At 48.4% G+C, this 20698-nt stretch overlaps 1 protein-coding gene across 7 annotated transcripts in view; it reads left to right on the forward strand.

The window, feature by feature from the left end:
- The window catches only part of TMEM248 (transmembrane protein 248), a 30501-nt gene extending 11504 nt beyond the window's left edge, over nucleotides 1–18997 (forward strand). For 4 of the 7 annotated variants that reach the window (XM_027862064.1, XM_027862063.1, XM_027862069.1 and 1 more), the window contains 6 exons: nucleotides 6548–6724; nucleotides 9693–9978; nucleotides 11157–11325; nucleotides 12774–12957; nucleotides 15191–15334; nucleotides 16323–18997. In XM_027862064.1, the coding sequence (XP_027717865.1) occupies nucleotides 6557–6724; nucleotides 9693–9978; nucleotides 11157–11325; nucleotides 12774–12957; nucleotides 15191–15334; nucleotides 16323–16343 (972 nt within the window). In that variant the 5' untranslated portion in view covers nucleotides 6548–6556 and the 3' untranslated portion in view covers nucleotides 16344–18997. Of the gene's footprint in view, nucleotides 1–3467; nucleotides 3692–6547; nucleotides 6725–9692; nucleotides 9979–11156; nucleotides 11326–12773; nucleotides 12958–15190; nucleotides 15335–16322 lie in introns of all 7 variants that reach the window. The other 3 variants (XM_027862065.1, XM_027862066.1, XM_027862068.1) reach the window with 2 other exon arrangements.
- Nucleotides 18998–20698: the final 1701 nt, after the last annotated feature.

Genomic DNA, 20698 nt, shown 5'->3' on the forward strand with positions numbered 1-20698 from the left:
CCTCCTGTTTGCCCTTCATCCCCGTCCTTGCTGCCCTTCCCAGTATGCACCCGTCTGTTTAAAATGAGAATTCTGAGCTCCCCGTCCAGCCACATCTGTGGGCATCCACCCCACAGACACGGGATTGTTTTGTTCCCAAGAACCCCTCCCCTTCTGAATGCCCTGTTGTCCCCTCGGGTTTGTACCTGGAGCTGCTCCTCTCCCTATCACCCTCCTTCTCACCGTCCGTGGGTATCAGGCTTCATTCTGTCTCCCAGGCGCAGCATTTGGGGTCTCAGATCCACTTGTTGTTTCTTTCTTTGAAAGGCTCCCGTTTCCACCACAGCTTTCCCAGGCTCGGTCCTTCTCACCCCACACTTGGATTATTCCAGCCATAGACACTGACTGGCTGAGTGACCCTGGGCTAGTCACTCCCTCTGAGTCTTAGTTTCCTCATCTGTCAAATGAGGGGCACTTACTTCCAGCTCTAAATCTATAATCCAAGGGTCCTGTGAATGTTAGACTCGTCTTGCTGACTTCAGATGCTCTCTGACCCTGTCCTGTAGCCTGCGTTTTTCGTCACGTCCTCTCCCTGCGAGTCTTGGGCCCTTCCTTCGGTCTGTCCGTGGGTTGTGTTCACCCCTGCCTCAGTGCCTCCCTTCTTCCTGCTTCCTCCCAAGTCTTTAGCTGCGACGTCCTCCCCTTTATCCCCAGTTGTCTCAGTCTCGCCGGGTTTTCAGGATCCAGCAAAGCCCCGCTTTCCATGAAGCTTTCCACAGCAATCCCTGCTGCTCCCTTAATTCCTTTGGCACTGGTCGCCTTCGCTGGACAGTGTTTTCTTAGCTGTTAACCTGTTTTCTTCTCATCATCCCTTTGTCATTAAGTCTGTGTACAATACTGTTTGTCAGGGGTTTGGAGGCTGTTGTTTTCTTGTTTCCCGGAAGAGATTGAAACCCCTCATGGGCAGAGACAATGTTTTGTGTTTCTTTCGTGCCCCCCAGTGCCTTGCAGAGTGTCAGTTACATTGTAGATGTCCATTCACTAGAATGACGGGATTCCAGAATGAGAGCTGGAACGGACCTCAGATTGTCTGGTCCAACACCCCTCCCCTGCTTCTGTGGAGGAGACGGAAGGGGCTTGAGTGGGATTCATCCCCCGGTCCTCAGATGCGAAGTCTAGCCTTTTTTCCACCGGGTGTTTATTGATTTCATTTTTGAGCACTTGACTTTACTTGCGTGTAACGTATTGTGTCTTCATTTCCCCCTGTAACATCTCAGGCAGGAGACAGGGGTCCTTGTCTTGTTCCCTCACAGGATTGTTGGTATACTGGACAGCTCACTCTGGTCAGCAGCACTGCAGGAGGCACCCCGTTCCTCCCTGAGAGCACCAAAGGACACTGACGTAGATTTGGGTCCTGGCTGTGGCACCAGCCAGCCAAGTGATCCAGCCCTGTCCCCTCACTTCTGGAGTCTGAGTTTTCTCATCGGTGTGCTGGGGACAATGACATTTGAGGTGGGGTTGGGGGGCTCAGCAGAAATGTGAGCCGTTCCTACTGCTCCGGCTGCCGCTGGTCTGGCATTCTCTGGCGTTCTCTGGCGCACTTGGAGCTGTGCTGAACGTTGGGAAGCCCCAAGTGAACGCTCCGTCTGCTACCAGCCCCAGCTCTTGCCTTTTGGGCATGCGTGCCTAGCCGGTGGGCTTCATTGGGTGGCTTAGCCCGTCGTGGTGCAGGACCTTCACTGTGGCGTGTTTTAGAAGCGCTTGGGCTGGTCACCAGCTGAAAGAACTCTCCTCTCGCTAGGACCCTACAGGTTTCCCCTCTCAGGATTATCAGTTAGGCTCCTGGAGAACAGGCTCCCATTTAGAATAGGGGAGTCATAGCTGAGTTTCCCATTACAGTGGGGGTGAAACAAGGGCTTTGTTACCTCATAGCAGGCCTCGTGGCCAGTCTCGATACAGATGGCTACAAACACCTCAGGACATTTCCAGGCTTGTTTGCTTCTCATGTGCTTGTTGACTTGTTGGGTTCAGGCAGTTAGGACTGGGTGGTCTGTAGCTTTAAGTCGACCCTGGCTTCATCTCTCAGTGACCTGATTTCCATTTGACTCTTGCTTCTCACCAAGGTGACATCATATTCCAGGAGCTTTGTGGAACATGAGCTTTAAAATCCCTTGCTTTCCCAGCTTCCATTGTGAGCCCGCTTTGTGGAAAGGAGTGCAGAATTCTAGGAACCCTCCCAGCCTGCACCAGTTGAGAAGGCATAGCCTGCCTGACATCCTCTTGGGATTACTTCTTTGTTGAAAAGCTTTATTGTTGCCTTCTGGGTTGGCAACTCAGTCCTTTCTCCAAAAAGAAGCGTTCATTGAAGCAGAAGAAGATTTGATCGCATCAATGTCTGAGCAACCGTTCCTCGTTTCCTTTGAATTTTTTCCTTTTGGTAAAATTATGTTCTTGGAGTGTTTCTCTTCACCAGCTCCCCTCCCCTCCCCCAAAAGAAGAAAGCTCAATAACAACCCACACATAATCTTTATTCAAGACATCACTTGCCAAAGCAAAAATCAGAGTAATTCCTTCGATAGGACCCTACCGAGGAAAAACATTTAATTAGGGAAACGTTTTAATTTGATGCTTCCAGGATATATTTGCAAAGGATCAGTGATTAGCTCTCAGTCTGTGAAATAGCTGGTCTAGCTCTCATTTCATTTTGTCTAAAACTGAGTGTTGACGTGTTCCCTAATGGCAGTCAATGGCTACTCCAGGAAGCCCCCTGATTCTCATTGGCAGCTGTTAGTTTGTAGAGCATTGGGACCTGGAGGAGAATTCAGAGATCATCTCACTGAACCTCTTCTTTTACAAAGGAGGAAATAGAGTCATGGCATTGAGGTGACTTGCCCAAGGTCATATGGTATGTTAGTAGCACTATTGGGCATATACCCTAAGGAAGTCAAAGAATGTCCCACGTGTACAAAAAATACTTAGAGCAGCAAAGAACTGGAAACGATGCCAAAAAATTTTTTTCAGGTTTTTTTTTTTTTTTTTTTTTTTTTTTTTTTAGTACTGAGAGCTTTGAAAACCTCATGATCACAGTTCCCAGGTGGTGAACTTCCTGCCTCATATTTACATACAAATGAGATCCCGGTGCCCCGTATTCATTACAGAAAGAAGTAGGGCCCCTTTGTGAGGGGAGAGCCAGCTCTTGGGTGGATTGTATCATCTCTGCCTCTTCTGCTCCTTGTTCTATATCACGCTGACTTCAGGCTGGCTTCCACTTAAGGCCAAGCCCTGTAGCCTCCGATTTCACTTACAAATCTTCATCCCCTGGCTCTTTCACAATGCCGTAAATCCTAACTTTAAAAAAAATTCTCTGATTAGAATCAAGAGAATGTTGTTGTTTATAAAAAAATTTCTATTTAAAAAAATTTTTGTTGCCTTTTGTTTTTATGTCATCATAGTTTCTAAATCCACCTCTCCTCTCCTCCCCTCCCCAGGCCTCGTAACAGAGATTAAGAAAGAAAGAAAACAGTTCAGAAAACCCAGCATCTAACAGCCTGTGATTGCGATATTGCACATACATAGTCTCTGTCAGCGAAAGGGAGGAGGGGCATTTTGTCACCTCTTCTCACAGAGTTAAAAGGACCTTAGAGGCCACCTGGCCCAATTCCCTCATTTTACAGATGAGGGGTCAAGAGACTTGCCCAGGGTCACACAGCTGGTAAGTGTCTAAGGTGGCATTTGAATGCAGGTTTTCCTGCCTCCAGGCCCAGCTCTCTCCACTGTGTCATGTTGCTGCAAAGTTGCATTGCTTTTATAGACCCCCATTCAAGAAGATTTTAAGCATCTCTGTGCTGTGCCATCAGTAGTGGTGGAATTCTGTAAGCAGAATATCAAATGATAGCCCTGCCTGGGCATCCCAAAAAGATGAACAGGAAAGGAAAAAAAATCGCACCTAAACAGCACAGATTGCTATAGTGTGGCAGAGCATGGAGTGTTTGGCTTTTCTTAGTACAGTGAAGGCTTGGTTCTGATCTATGAGTAGAATGTGGTGGGCCTCTAACTTAGTGATAACCTTCTTGAAGGCAGGAATAAGCTTTGTGACCCTTTTGATACCTGATAGCATTGGACACAGAATAAGAATTCAGGTCTAGGTTGGATGAATGAATTCAGTGCTTCTGTTACCAATTACCAACTACACTATCTTCTTACTCCAGCCAGGCACTAGGGATATTGTAAGCCTCTCTTCCTTGCTCATTGACTATTGACCTCAGCCTCCTCCTCTCCTTACATCTGTTCCCTTATTTTTTAAATAATATTTTATTCTTATTTCCAATTGCATATAGAAAGAGTTTTTAACATTAGTTTTTGAAAATTGAGTCCTAATTCCCTCTGTCCCTTCCCCTCCCTGAGACAGCAGTTTGATACAGGTTATACATATGCAGTCATGCAAAATATATGCCCATACTGGTCATGTTGTGAAAGGAAATGAAGACCAAAAAAAAAAAAACCTCTTGAAAAAAAATAAAGTGAAAAATAGTAAGCTTCGATCTGCATTCAGACTCCATCAGTTATTTCTCTGGAGGTGGATAGCATCACGAGTCCTTTGGAATTGGCTTGGATCATGGCATTGCTGAGAATAGCTAAGTCATCACAGTTGTTCACTGTGCAGCATTGTGGTTGCTGTGTACACTCTTCTGGTTCTGCTCACTTCACTTTGTATCAGTTCATGGAGGTCTTTCTAGGTTTTTCTGAAATTATCCTGCACATCATTTCTTATAGCACAGTAGTATCCCCTTACAATCATATATTACAACTGTTTCCTTATTGTATGTGTTTTGTGCCCCAGCTGACGTTGGCAGTGGTGTGCCAGATAGATTGGAGCATGAGAAAAGGGCTTTAGTGGGGAGATTCCCCCGGAGTTCATTGCAGTAGCCGTGGTAGGAGCTGAGGCCGAGGTGAGGGTGGTAAACACAGAAATGAAAAGGATGTCTAGCTAGAAGAGAGATTTCAAGGGCTGGAGGTGAGTTGGGGGAGGGGAGGGGAAGGAGGAAGGAAGGAATTAAGGAAGACTGAGGTTTTGAGACAGGAAGGAGAACAGGAAGGTGCAGAACGTTCTGTTATTAGCTCGTCAGTGCCTGTCTGTCTTTGACCATGCTCCCTGTCACCTGAGATAACACTGTGAAGTACGCTGAGAGGAGCCACACAGCTGCACGCATCTTTTTTCCAGAGAGGTTTGAATCCTGCTGAAGACCCCTCGAGGTCATCGTCACAACTGACCTAATTTCTCCCTGTCGGTCAGCACAGTTTGGCCACCTGGCGTGCGTCTTTGAGTTCTGAGGGCAGGGCTCTGAAGCTTCAGTCCACCAACAGAAACGGTCATCGTCTAGCCCTTCATCCTCTCCTGCAGTGGCCGTGCATATGTGTGGACTGAACCCTCTGCAGTCGTGTCCGAAGCTGAGTTTGTAGGCCTTCAGGCAAAACTCTCATCATCTCTAGACCCAGAAAAACCCAGGCCTCCTGAATTTGGACTTCTGATTTCACGACGTGCCTACACAGTGATCAGTGTCCCTTCAGGAAGGGCTTATGGTGGCTTGAGAGAGAGAGAGAGTGTGTGTGTGTGTGTGTGTGTGTGTGTGTGTGTGTGTATAAAGATATATTTTCAGTCCTGCACTACCATCAAGGACGCAACAGCCAGAAAAACAATTGTCAAACATTAGGTAAAGAAGATGATGATAGAGCTTTCTGTGTTCATTAAGTGCCTTTTTTACCCTTTCCCTAGACTTAAAGTCTACCAGTTGGCTGACCTTCCATCTCTCTCCCCATGGGGTTGTATCAGGGTAGTAAGAATACACTATTTAGTTTCCTCTCATGGAAACTCACACGATCTGTGTCTTCTTGTCCAGTCAGCGTCGTATTGTATGTACTTTGGGGGCTCAAGTTGCTGCTTGAGTTTGGGCTATTGATAGGAAGACTCCACAAAGTCGTGAACACCTTGACTCGTTTGTCTGAATGGAGGCCAGCCTCTCCTTCCCCCCACAGAGAAAGCTTTTTGAAAGAAAAAATCCTTACGGATAGATAGCTATAGAAATACTGTAGAGAAATAGATACCACACACATTGAAAAATAGCACGGATTTATAGGCCAGTGGTCATATATTTAGATCTACAGGAACCCTAGAGGTCATTTAGCACAAGACAAGGAGACTGAGATCAGGGGAGGTGGAAAGACTCCACCAGCAGGGAGCGGCAGGGACAGGGCCTTACCCCCAGGATCCTTGCCATCACACCATGCAGATTGATTATGCAGATTTTGCACGAAAATGCAACCTATAGTTTCACCAATAGAGTAATTATTTTTGTTGGTGGTAAAGGAAACCAGATACCTCTTCTTTTTAAAATGTTTAATTCATGTTGCCATGCATTTTGTATTACACCGGTTGGCCAACCCCTTTTCAAGTGAGCTGGTCACATTTCTCAGTTTGGGGAGTGAGTAGCTTTTTCAGAAAGAGATAAAATGACCTTTTGAGATGGTTTGATTTTTTAAAAAAGTCTTTTATCTGCTGTGCTCCCTTCAGGTGGAACTGATGAGAATAATGTTTAACATCAACCCCTTGGAGAACCTGAAGGCTCATATCAGCAGCCGCCCTCCACTTGTCGTCTTTATGGTCAGCGTGAGTGCCATGGCCATCGCTTTCTTGACCCTCGGCTATTTCTTTAAAATAAAGGAGATCAAGTCACCAGAAATGGCAGAGGTAAGGGAATACTCTGGACTCTTCTTTACTTGGCACTGGGTGGGCTTTGTGGGAAGGGAAAAGCGTCAACCGCACCTTTGAATGATATGTCTTAATTTGGACTTTTTTCCTAGAGAAGGCCTTATTATCATTGTAAAACAGCAAAAGGCTCCCTCTCCTTTTTCCTTTGTCAGAAAACTCTCACGTATCATATGCCCTTTTAGCAAGGATCTTAGTTTATTCTGCTAGATAAAGAAGAGTTAATTGAACCTATACAGTACAGTGATTGTAACAGGCTGGCAGTGAAGTCACAAGGCCTTTGCCTGACATTCATCAGCTTTGTGCCCTGGGGAACCCCCTTGCTCTAAACATTCTAAATTGGAGAATCTAAAACTATATGACAGAACAGAGGAGTGGCTAGTTTAGGAGTTTTCGGGTTGGAAGTTCTCTCTACTAATTAAATTGCAGCTCTGTTCTCCTCCTCCCTCACATCTGGGCTCAGTGGTGCTTCTAGGGAGATGGCTTGGGGCATTAAGCAAGTTCCACTGGGTGGTAGGATCAGGGATGTCCAGAGGTTGTGACTCAGACCTCCAGTCTTAGCATCCCTCAGGTTAAGGCAGACTGAGAAAATTAAGGCCATCCAAAGTTTGGAAATCCCACCCTTGTTTGGGGATTACAAGGTAGAAGGGCTGTTGTGCTGCTGCCCTGGTGACCCTATAGGTTCACTTTCTAAGTGGGTGAGAACTTCCCCACACCCTCCCCCTCTTTTTTACTTTTTATTTTCTTACAGATGAGGAAACTCAGGCCCAGCAAAGTCATGTGACTTGCCCAAGGTCATTTAGACAATAAGTATCAGAACTAGAATTCAAATCCAGGTGTCTGACTCCAGATTCCTTGCCCCCTTCCATCCAGCCTCAACAGTGGTTTTAGAAAAGGCTTATTACACATTTCAAAGCAACTTTTAAGTACCATGCAGTAAGGAACCTCTGGAGTTTTCTAAATTAAATGATTTTAAAAATAAAATCAATTTGAAATACATTTACTTACTATTTTATACCTCATAATTTATACTGGATTCAGCTTTCTGATGGATTAAGTAACCTGGAAAGTGCTTTTTTAGTGTATGTAAACAAGTCTCTGCCTCAGTTTCCTTTAAAAATCAGTCTTAAGACAGCATCTTTTCTCTTAAGCTCTGTTCTTTGTATACAGAAAGGGATGTGGATTGTAAAGACCCAGGTACTTTGTAATGAAAGGAGGGATGGTGACCGTGGTGCATTGTATTGTGGATCCAGACTCTTCCTGGGCCTAATGGGATTCTGCAGTCTGTATTAAAATCAGCTTGTAAGTGTTGATGGTCAGAGGGGACAGAAAGAGGCCAGAGAGATCCATTCTCTGTCATTTGTTTTCATCAGAATCAGCCTGTTTCAGCCTGTGCACATGAAACTTTTTACCAGCATGCTTTTGAGAAGCAGCATTGGCTAGTTGGAGGTGCCCTTTTCCTGCAGGTGGGCAGCCTTTGGGGGAGGATGAGAACCCCAGGGTCTGGGTCACTTACAACCTGGAGAGCCTGCCCCGGAGGACTCTCCAATTAGCTGTGAGTTTTCCTGGTCAGCGTTGGCTCCGAGTGGCCTTTGGTGTATGGGTAGGCTCAGGGGGATGGGAATTCCAAGGCTTTATGGTTTTAGGTTGTAGTTGTGTGCCCAAGTGTTCCAGAGCCATCATTTGTTCATCAATTCAGTTCAGTTCAGTTCAGCCAGCATTTAAGTTGCGGGTGTGTTCAAGGTGGACCAGCAGGGTAAGCTGGGAGCTTTCACTCCCAACTTCAGTCAGTCCAGCTGGTGTATTCTTGTGGGGCAGCTGGGCCTAAGGGCAGCTGCTTTCATCAGATCCAAGATCCAGTCACTGAAGTCAGGCTGAGAACGTCAAAAAAGTTAAATGCACCTTCATTGTGGCTTAAGGGAGAATAAGCAGCTTTTGATAAATTAGTGCCACGTAGGAGACAGTTAGCAAACTGTGTGTGAGTGAGAATTGTCAGAGGAAGTACTTGGATGTCTCATTTTGGAGGTCAGCTTTGTGCTTCTGCTAAAACTAATACAGGACTTGTTATTTCCAAAATAGCTTCTGAGTTAAGCCTTGCTGTTACCCATTGCACATGTATTTAGAAAGCCCTCAAGATCTGAAATCATTAGAAGAACTCATAGATGTTACAAGATGCCTGGAACTGTTTGTCTTCATCTAATATTTGAAAACTGACTTCCTTCTTCAGGATGAAATCCAGAGTCCACTGTGGGGAGGCGAGGTAGATAGGCCCACATAGAATATGGCATTCACTGAGGATGTTGGGAGGAACAGGGTTTTGAGGAGGAATTGCTTTTCTCCGTAAATGGAGTTGAGATTATTTCTGAGAAGTTAAAGTCACTGCTTTGGGAGCTTTTGTGTCACCTTTGTCTGACTGGGCTCTTCATGTCTAAGGATGATGCGTAGTTTTCATTCCTGGAGTCAAAAACGGAGCCTTTTCTGCTGTCGCAGGTGGACACCAGGCAGTTATGGCTCAGCTCCCTAGCTTACTTAACAAACACTCTCGTGCAGGGATAGCATTGCTTGCCTCTGAGATCATTTTGAAAAAGTTACAGCTGCCCTGCAGATGAAAAATGGTAATGGTTTCACTTGGAAAGAGCTGTGATCTCATCAGTATGGACACTTTCTCACGGTCAGTGTGGATCACAGCTCTTTTGTGGCCAGAAGGCATCCGTCATCCAGTCATTGGCCTGGGTGGCTCTTCCTGAGTTTAGCTGGACTGCTTCTCAGGCCTGTCTGTCCGGAGGCTCTGCTAGCATGGAATCACCTGGCGGAGCACTGCCTCAGGCCCACACTGGGGGACCATTGAGGCACTGGAATAGGCTTCAGTGGAGCACGGGATCAGACACAACAGGTGTCCAGTAAGACAACTCACGCTCAGGGCGTCTCATGGCTTTGTTCTTTATTTAAGGACTGGAACACTTTCCTCCTGAGGTTTAATGACTTGGACTTGTGCGTTTCGGAGAATGAAACCTTAAAGCATCTTCTGAACGACACCGCCACCTCAGAGACTGCAGTGACCAGTGGCCAGGCCCGGTCAGCCACCCAGGCACCACAGGCCCTCGAGGACTCTGGCCCCACGAACGTTTCTGTCGCCATCACTCTGACCTTGGACCCACTGAAGCCTTTTGGAGGATATTCCCGCAACGTCACACACCTGTATTCCACCATTTTGGGCCACCAGATTGGGCTTTCAGGTACGTTAGAGATCATCTCTTTTTTCTAAAGCATCATAGTTCTCCATCTTCCCCTAGGCAGCAGCTAGCACGGGGCTTTTACAGCCCGCCCGAAGGTCAGACACTAGAAGGTCGTCCTTATCCTACCGGGCTCCACCTTGGATTCGGCCTTGTCTCTTCAGACACCCGTTTAAGTCTGTTGTGTGTTCAACAGTAAACTCCAGTCGCAACCTCTTACTGCTGGGGTCAAATATAAATTTCTGCATTTGGCCTTGAAGGCCTTACAAAACTGGATCCCAGCCTGCCTTTTCAGCCTTCCCGTACCTGATGGCCCTTCACGCCCTCTCTGCTGTGGCCAGACTGGCTCCTTTATGTCCCCCCGTATCCCCCCATGTCTAGAGTGTTCCCCTCCCCTTAGCATCCTTTTTTTCTGAGGCTCCTTAGCTAGTGGTGCCCCTCCCCCCCACTAAAATGTCCTTGTTCATCACGTCCACATTTTGTACCTACTGATAGACACACGTCGGTTGTTTTCCCCAAAAGACTGACGTCTTTGAGGACTCCTTTTTAACTCCCTTTGTGCTCCTGGGGCCTCATACACAGTGTAGGCTTATGCTTGGTCAGTACCGTAGGGGTCCCTGGATACATGTGAGACCTAGCTCCATCCTCAATCAGACGAGCCACAGTGCAAGAGACCAGTGCTGTTAGTGCTCCAGGACCCCAGTGGGTCCTAAGTGAACAGCCCAGGGAGTGGCCTGGGAGGGCTGGCACTGGGGCTTGCTCCCCTGCAGGCTTCTGGGAACGCACAGTCCTTGGCTGTCCCTGAGCGCTGAGCTTTGCAGTGCTCTGCTGCCTGCTGGCTCTCTCAGGTGTGGGTGTCTCATTCCGGCCCACCTCCCTCCCAGCAGGCAGGCCCCTTCCCCTTGCCCAAGCTCTGTGGTTTTCTTTGCCTGGACTCCTTAGACCCCGATGGACGGGGAACCCCAATCCGTTCACCTTCTTTCTGTGGTTCCCATTTGAGCAGACCCTTCCCACTTACATTCTCCTTGTTATATAAGTTCTGTTATGTTCCTCAAACCTTGAAAACTTGCTGTGCGGGGCTGGGGGTGGGGGGTGGGTTTGTCTGTGCTCACGCACTTGGGCGTTAACTATAATGTTTTCTACAAAGTTAACTATCATGACTTCTTCCTCTCCTCACTCAGACTCTTTCCTTTTCCCAGGTAGAGAAGCCCACGAGGAGATCAATATTACTTTTACCCTGCCTGCGGCCTGGAACTCCGACGACTGCGTTCTCCATGGTCACTGTGAGCAGGTGGTCTTCACCGCCTGTATGACCGTCACGGCCGCCACCAACGTGTTTCCTGTTACTGTGTAAGTGCATCCCTGACTTCTGGGGTTTTTGGGTGGGAAGCTCCCGCTTCTCATTGCTCTCATTCTGTGCAGAAAACATTCATTAAGCCTGCACAGAGTGCCCTGTGTTACCATCTGAGAGACCGGGAAGAGTGTCTTCCCACCTCAGATCTCTTGGAAGATCCCTTTAAGCGGAGGAGGATTAATTCTGAATTCTTAGTGGAATCTCTAGCAATAACTGCCGAGATGGGACGGCGTCTCAAATCCCATGTGGATTGTTGTTCATAGACTCCTGGTGCAGTAGAGAGGGGCCGGGTGTGACCAGAAGTCAGCCAGACCTGGGACCTGAGCCTCCTCCCAGGCTCGGCTCCTCTCCCCCAGGGGAGGGCCTTCTCCCAGTGATGGTGAGGGTGACGCTGACATTACAGGGACCTGACTGTCACTTCTGGTGGACCTTCGTCTTTTAGTGGCTCCTACTGAGTTAGCTGTGCTTTCGTGTTAACTTCTCTTTGTTTACTGGCTGGGGATCTGTAAACACTCATCTGTGTGAGGACAGAGTCTGCTTAAAGGAGGCAGGCAGGATGGGCTAGTGGAAAGAGCCCTGGGTTTGGTATTGGAGGACCTGGGTTTGAATCTCAGCCACGTGACCTTGAGCAGGTCAGTCCTTCCTGAGCCTCATTTTCTCTCTTGTAACATGGGGGGATTGGACTCCGTAGTCCCTGACGTCCCTTCTGGCTCTAAACCATGAGCCTATGATTGGGTGACCTTCATGGACCCTTCAGGTCTTAATGTTAGGATTCTATGAATCTTTAGCATCCCAGACTCTAAGAGCCCTTAGGAAAGCTTCAGAAATCATGCTCATTTTGCACATAGAATCCAGAGGACGTGAAGGAACTTACCTGGGGTCACCCAGCTAGTTAGGGGTGTTGTGTCAAGCTAGTGGTCTTTCTGTGATGCCACGTGGCACACGAGCTGGGCCCTGGATGGCCTCAGCTGCTCCCTGGCATGGGAAGATCAATTAAAAGACCAGGCAGAAGGTCATTTCGGGTCTTTGACCCACAAGATCTGATAGATTACGTACTTGTCGGGCATTAGTTACTGGCCCTTTGGGGAGTTGGGTATGCAAAACTGCTGTTTGGGATGACAGAGCTTAGCCTGAGAAAACTGGGTACCAGGAGTCCATAGTGGCCCACTGGCACGTCACAAACGGCAGGGGTTGGGCTCATTGGGTTTTCTGCCTGGAAGCCAGAGTAGCGGCTCAGGATCCTGCGACTGCAGGCCTCATTTCCCTTTCTGCCGGTCCGACAGATGGGGCAGCCATCCCCCGTCCATCTTCCTGGCAGGTCCCGTTTGGGCAGTGACGTTCCTGGGAGGGGTCGGAAAGCCCCCCCATGGAGGAAGGGCTCCCTGTGGGGCGGGCGGCGGCCGGGGAGCCAGTGGTGCAGATCCTGGTTTTCTTCTTCCCCCAGACAACCGCCACATTGCATTCCCGAGACCTACAGCAATGCCACCCTTTGGTACAAAGTCTTCACCACCGCCAGGGACGCAAATACGAAATACGCACAAGATTATAATCCTTTCTGGTGTTACAAAGGCGCCATCGGGAAGGTCTACCACACTTTAAATCCTAAGCTCACCGTCATCGTGCCAGACGTAAGTGACAAAAGCCTGCTGTGTCCGTCGGTCTTCTAGACCGAGCTGTGGTTCCTTTTGCTTGGAGGATTTCTTTCCTGGGAAGTTGAATGCACTGGGGGTCAGAATAATGGGCCGTTTTAGGCCAGAAAGCTTTGGTTTTGTTCTTTTGGTTTCTTTCCAACTTCCTGAGCACCTGCTACATGCCTGACATTGTCAGGGACACTGGAGATAGAGAGGAACCCTTTCCTGGAGAAGAGTGCTCTCTCCTGGGGATCTGAGAGGAGCCCGTGCAGGACCCTGAGGGAACAGTCCCAAAAGCCCTGTAGATAGATCACGCACTGAATAGTGTAGACCAGGCCCAGAGGAGCATGGAGCTTCAAGACGAGCTCACTGGGCTAGAGGGGTCCGGAAAGGCCTGCCAAAGGACGTGGGGCATGATGAGGGCTCTTCCAGCCTTCCCCTGAGTCCCTCTCCAGCTCCCAGAGCACCTTTGTAGAGCTCTGGTTCTTAGGAGATTCCTCCGTGTGTTGGGCCAAAATCTGTTTTCTTCAGTTTCTGCATTGAAGACGTCGTGGTTCTCCTCTTGTCCCATGTATCTTGTCTCGTTGGGGAAGACCTCCTTTACTAGAGAGATGGAGTTGGTTGATGAGAAGCTTTGTCTGTTTTTTTCTTAAGTGTCATTTAATCAGTGAGCCTTGAAAAAAACATTAAAATTGTGTCATTTTAACGGGCCAAAGACCACAGGCTTTGTCCCAGACACTTAGATGCGAGAAGCTTGGAGCATCTAATTAGAGAATTGTTGTCTAGGTCATAGAAAGGGAGGAGGAGACGAAAGTTGAGGCTTTTCTGTTTTGATGGAAAGCAAGTGACTCTTAATCACATGCACACATCAGTCAGCACCATCATTTGGAAGGACTGGATTTCACACTTACCTTTCACCATCAAGCCTCAGGACTAGTTTTCATATTAAAAGAAAATGTTTTTAAGCTTGAGCAAAATGTAGGTTCTGGCCATTGCCGCAGAAACCTGGCCTCCTTGCCACATTCCACTGGGACAGATGTTTTGCCATATTTTGTCTTCCCAGACGTGCACGGTGTTTCCGTGTGCATGAGCTGGGTCTGCTCCCTTGGGCTTTGGTGGGCATTGAAGTTCACCAGACCAGGATTGGGTAAGAGGCTGGCTATGAGGAGTAAAGACGGGGTGAAGGGCTGGCCTGGCCACTAGCCCCCTGCCCTCCTGACAGTATGGCAGGGCACGCCCCATTCAGGAAGCAGGTGGGAGGCTGAGGTGGGGGATATTTGTGGCCAGGAGGCTGGACTGACTCCAGGGAAGAGTGAGAAGAGAGGAGGTGCCTTTTTTGTGGGGGGTGGAGTGAAGGAACAGCAAGGAAGGAGGGTTGGGACAGGAGTGATGGGGGGCACACACAAGCTCTGGATGCCCGGGAAGGGAAGGGAGAATTTCCAGAGTTAGGAGTGGTCCAGGTCAATTTAGCAAGTACTCTTTTTTGGGTGGGTGGGGGTGAGGCAATCAGGGTTAAGTGACTTGCCCAAGGTCACACAGCTAGCAAGTGTCAAATATCTGAGGCCATATTTGAACTTAGGTCCTCCTGACTCCAGGGCTGGTGCTCTACCCACTGCGCCACCTAGCTGCCCCTGGCAAGTATTTATTAAGCACCTACTGTATGCCAGGCCTTAGGGATACAACGTTAAAAAATGAAAAGTATCTTTACCCTCAAGGAGCTTACAGTCTACTAGAGGAAAAGAAATAGTGTCTGTACAAATAAGTAAATACAGAGTCATTTGAGAAGGGGCGAGGGAGCTGAACAACACCCCTGGTTGTGGGGGTGGGGAGCTCATGCGGAGCCTCAGATCCCAGGGGGAAGGTGGGGAGGGGGTGGGGAAGGAGCAGCAGCCGATTGGCTAGTTTGACTGGTTCAGGGCATTAGCATTTAGGCCACATGACTTTGGTTTCATTCTTCTAAGCTTTAGTCTTGTGGAATCCAGAAATAGAAAGAAAACTCCTCCCACATAAACATACAGAATGTGGGGGCTCTTAATGTGCGGTCCCTGAACTTGTTGACCACGATTTTAATATAATTGATTTCTCTTGTAATCTCATGTCATTTATCTTCTGTGTTCAAAACATGCTCTGTGAGAAGGGGCGCACAGGGGTCAGTGACACCAGACAGACTCGGCCCCCTCCCCTTCTGGCCGCTGCTGCAGCTTGGTTTCTCTCCTTTCCCTTTGTGTAGGATGATCGGTCCTTGATAAACCTGCATCTCATGCATACCAGCTACTTCCTCTTTGTGATGGTGATTACGATGTTCTGCTATGCCGTCATCAAGGGCAGACCTAGCAAACTTCGACAGAGCAATTCAGAATTCTGCCCAGAAAAGGTAAGCAGGATGACGGGAGGTGGCAGGCAGCCCGGCCAAAGCCGCCTTCCCCAAGCTGCAGACAGACGGATGGGCATCTCCTCCCAGGCCAGTTCTGACTGCGGCCGCCAGGCGGGCGGCTTTCATCTCAGCTGCCTACCTGAAAGTAAAGGGACAGACTTAAGAGGAAGGGGCTCTCTATTCCATGAGCAAAATCCCTCTGCCCCTTCACCCCTTCATGTCTTTTGGCCGGCACTTTTCCTTTGAAAAAGCAGTGACAGGATTTTTTCTTGTCCTTTCATAGTGGCGCCTGCCTAGAATCTCTCCAGGTGGGTTTGAAAGTCCAGCATTGGTTGGATCCTGGCTTTAAAGCTGTGGCTGCGTGAATTGTCGGAGGAGCGCCCCCTTCTCAGCTTTCTCCTCACCTGTTGTGTTGGCCTGAGCAGACACCAGGAGAAGAGAAAGGTGTGGTCAAGGAGTGAGACCTCAGGCAGAGCCCACGGCCAGCTTGGTCAGCTGTGTGTGCACGGGGAAGGAGGCTGTGGCTGCAGGATTCCATTTCACCCCCTCCTTAAGACTCCCGTCCTGGCTGATCCTGGTAGCACATCTCAGAATGCATTCATTCACACGTTTTTAAGTCCCTTTTGTATGCTAGGCGTAACACTCGGCAATGGAAGAAACATTCCTTACCCCCAAGAAACTTTATACACAGATAAGAAAATACAAAATAATATTGTTTTTGGTGGGGGAGGAGCAGCAGGATAGACCTCTTGTGGGCAGTAGCCCCAGAGCATACCGGGCATGCAGCACAGCATGGGTAAAGGTGTAGAGGCAGGAGATGGAATCCTGTGTCCAGGAAATAGGAGGTGAGCCGATTTGTCTAGGATGTGGAGCGTGCCAGGGGAGTAAATGAATGAGAAAGGGCCCCCACCCCCTGCGTGGCCAGCAGAGCCCATGGGGCTGATGGGGGTTGAAGCTGACCAGTCCCTTTGCCTGTGCTCTGTTCCAGGTGGCTTTGGCTGAAGCCTAGTCCTGTGACTTCCCTTTTCTGTGAGTGACCGAAAGAACCACAGTCGTTGCCTGCTGAGCCCGGCCTGTATGTGGACACTCCGTTGAATATATTATCTGGCGATGTTGGGTTAGTCCAACCAAAGACGTTTCAAGTGCCTGTTCATTGATTTGTACATATTTATAAAAGAAAAAATATATTCAGAAACTGGTCAGATGATGCACTCGCTGCGCACCAGGGTGTAACCAGAACCTTTCAACCTCTTACATGTGGACTCAGCCGTGTTTGTGTAAATATGTTAACAGTGTGGACTCCATCAGTCAGAGTGGAATGCCTGGCCTGGAGGCAGCAGAGCCTCTGTGAATGTTCCAGAGGAAACACATTTTCCGTCGGGGTTGTCTGCGTCTGGGTTTTGTGTTAGCCCAGCAGTGGTATGTGTACGGTGGTGTTTGAACCTGTGTGCACCTTCCATAGGCTGTCACATTCCCCAAGCCGCTGCTCCAGGGCCTGGGGGCAGCGTGTTCTTTGTGGTTCAATAAGGATGGTAACAACAATAATAATACCTGTTCTCCACTTTGCTCTTTGCTTGCAAGAAAAGATATCCATCTTTCTAGAGTTCTTTCTTTTTTTTGGAAGAAGAAAAATTAAAATACATATTCACATTTTAATACTGCTGTAGGTAGGACAGACTTTGCTTTTCTCCTGAGTAAAACAAATATTTAAAAGATGAATCCCTTTTTGAAGTCATCCCCGTGCTAAGTTTCGTTTTTTGTGTGGACTGTGGAAAGACACGACCTTGCTGGGCTCTGTGGCAGGATGCTTCCCGGTCGTGTTTTTCCTTCCTGTCTTGGCTTTTTTCTTCTTTAAAATGAAAAAGCAGCTTCCTTGTGCCAAGCTGCTGAGCCATGTCCCTCGGTGGGCTGCAGGGCAGAGGGGACATCTGGGGGACCGAGCTGAGCTTGGGCCTCCTCGTTTTCACCCAGGGCGTCGTCGGGAGCGCAGACAGCTGAGTTTGGAAGTTGGCGGCCGTCGATCATCTTCCTGGTTCTCCTGTCAGCCTTTGGTCGGGTCACTTCGTCCCTTGATTTTCCTTCTCTCTTGGTGGTTTCGTTTCCCCCTCTTTTTTTTTAAGAATTTGTATTACCTTTTCTAATTAACTTGTCTTGTGTTATGTTCCTCCTCAGTCTACAAGAAGGGAAAGCCTTTTGTAAACTTCCCCACACATTCGAAACGGGGATGCCTTGGTGACCTTCCACCATTAAGGACCTTTTAGCTTATGTCACGAGGCCATCGAATTAGGGCCTTGGAAATAGCAGCCCACCTTCTTCCCTTTCACGGGGGTCCTTGGGTGTTGCTCCTTCGGCCCGGGTCCCAGATTCCCCTAGATGGAAAGCTGCGGTGGGCCTTTTCCCAGAAGACTGTGAGACAGGGCACTGCAGGAACCTGGCTGGTGTTGCGGTGTTTCTCTCGAGTATATTTCAAGCACAAAAATCATATTTTTCTGATAGAAATGTTTTTTCTGTATGGTCTTTGTGGCTGACTGTGGGCAAATTGTTGAATGTAGTTTTCTTTCTGGAGTCCTTGTGCTCCAGACTGGAGCAGATTTGGAAATCACTCGGGCCTGGTTTCCAGAAATGTCTTACATTAAAAGGCTTCCAGAATTTAGCTGAAGCTGCTACTGACTTAGAATCCTGATGAAGTGAAGCGATATGACTAGATTTATAGCTGGTGTGTGTGTGTGTGTGTGTGTGTGTGTGTGTGTGTGTCTGTGTGTGTGTGTGTGTGTGTGTCTGTATATGTGTGTTTGGGGGTGGGGGATGCAACTAAGAAAAGCATTTTTCCTGATTTGTCCTGCTCTCAGCTCATCATATATACATATATACGCGTGTATATATGTATATATATATATGTATGTATGTATATGTTGCTGATTCTTGATGTTCTAATGGAAGGGACTGGAGTGGGGTGGGGAACGGAGCCCACAAAAGAAATGAAGTCAAGAATGGTGCTAGGAAGTGCCAAAAAATGCCCCAGGAAGATAACTTAGCTTAAGGTAAGATTGGAAAATAACAAATGTTCATCATTCAGTCAAGCAAGCAACTGTCAGAGGGCAGAAGCCCAAAGTGCAGCCGGTTGGAGAAGATATGCCACTGATGTATGTGAAGGGCAGGAAATGGGGACAGCTCCTGGGCTGGGGTTGAGGTCTCGAGTGAGTAGAGAGGCTTCCTGGGCATCCCACATTCCTGCCAGGAGCCGGCCTCTTCTCCCTGTGACTCGCTCCTGGGTCTGTTGTGGGTGTCGGGGGAGGGGGGGCGGGGGCTGCAGCCCCCTCGGGTCCCTCGGCCTGGCTCTGACGCAGCCGGAGGAAGGTCGGTGACTTTAACAGTAGAGTGTTGTTCCGGATCATATTGATCTCTCCTTTTTGTTCCCTTTCACCGTATGACTTGAATCCGTCTCGATTCTCTTGGTAAGTGTTTTTTCCCCGTAGTTAGTGCGTCCCATAGAGAGTCAGAGCCTTGGCTGCTGGCCCTCCTTCAGGTCACAGCTGAGATGGCCTGGTGATCCTGTTCACTTCTCTTGTTGCATGATCCGGTAATGGCATTCTCTGCTAGGTTAATTTTCTGTGTTTGTAAGGTGTGCGTATATGCTTTACAGAATAAAAACAACTGAGTTTACTGAGGTATCTCTTTTTGTTCTGCTTGGGTTGATCGCTTTGAGGGGAGGGATGGGGATGAATACAAAAGAAGAAACTGAGGTAGAGATGGAATCCTGTATTCGAGATCATCAGGCTCTGCCCTGAATTTTATTATGCTGGGTATAATCTAGAAAGTGTCTCGTGTAAAGCAGGGTGAACTTTCTTATCTTGCATGGGAGGAGGGAAAGGGACCTCTAGTCACACTTTAGGTAAGTGGGCCTCAGTTTCCTCAGCTGTCAGATCGCACATTTAGAGCTGGAAGGGACCTTACGGACCATCTAGTGCCACCAGAGGTTGAGTGACTTGCTCACAGTCGTACTAGGTAATAAATGGTAGTCAGAATTGGAACCTGAGTGCTCTGTCCAATGTCCACTGTACTCAGCCTCCCCATGCTAAAGCTTCTGGGTCTGTTGTCCTAGGACTAATGAACAGTACATCTTTAATGCAGTTCAGCATTTTCTTTTCCCCAGAGAAAAGCTATTTGAGGATTCCTGGGGGAGCCAGCTCTCCCTTCTGAAGGCTAGCTGTCTGCTCATCGGGTCTTCTCCCTGAGCTGTCGATGTATTCTCTGAGCTTTGCAATTTATTGGAAGAACAAACAGTAGCAAACCTGGCCCGAATCCTGCCCTGCAAAGGTAAATAGAGGAGCTGAGTAGGTGCAAGGAGAAGAGCATCCGTCTCAGTTACATTAACCCTTCAGAGCCTAAGCCTTGGCTTCTCCAATGGGACTCCGCCTCTGGCTGCCCGTCTTCCGTTACAACGTCCCTCCAGTGTCCCGGACTCTACGTCTAGCATAATTTGGTGTCATGGTTCTCCCTTGCTCGTGGAGGCTGAGAGAGCCAAGGGGGATTCTCTTTTCTCCTGAAGGGCAGAGGTACCGGGCGCCACCTTCATTCCCAGGAAGATGCTGTTGAGCCCCAAGCCATTCTGATGATGAAACCATGAACAATGCTGCATTGTGAGAAGTCAGAAATTCAGTACCTCAATGGCGCCTTCTTTTCCTTTCTCACTCTTGTCTTTCTTTGAGAAAATGGGAGAGTTCCATGCTTGGAACAGCGGTCAATTGCAGGTTAGCAATTAAAAAACCAACCCAACTCTGGGGGGATGGGGAGCCTGTACCTTGGCAGAGGGCTGGCCCAAGGCAGAAAGGCTCTGGACCAGTCCCTCCACCTTTCAGTGCTCTCACTAGTTCTTCAGGATTATTAATTATAGAGAAGATGCTGGCCCATGCAGGGAGAGAGAGTTCCCTCTACCAGTGAAGTCACAAGGCCAGGTCCTGTCTTCATCCCTTTAAACCTTCTGGCCCTTTAGTCAGCTCTTCAGAAGCACCAGCCTAGAGCGTTCACAGGCTGGCCGAGGCCTCCGACATGGGGTTTTGGCCGTCAGCAGACCCAGTTTCAAATCCTGTCACCGTGAGGCCTGCAGGAGGGTTGAGGCCCTCCCGTCTTTGTCGGTCTCAGGTTCCTCATCTGTAACAGTGCAAAGAATAGGAATACTTGAATCACTCCCTGCCTCATCTGTAAGTAAAGTGCTTTGTAAATCTGAAAGGGTTACAGAAATGTCCTTCTTTTAAGAGAAATTGGATGAGAGCTCAGGGATGGATAAATCGTCTTTGCCCACTTTAGAATGCAACAAACCTGCCTTGAATACCATTCATCACTGTTAGACACACGGCTGGGGGT

Source organism: Vombatus ursinus, unplaced genomic scaffold (assembly GCF_900497805.2).
Source record: "Vombatus ursinus unplaced genomic scaffold, bare-nosed wombat genome assembly UNPS02014768.1, whole genome shotgun sequence".
Classification (NCBI taxonomy): domain Eukaryota; kingdom Metazoa; phylum Chordata; class Mammalia; order Diprotodontia; family Vombatidae; genus Vombatus; species Vombatus ursinus.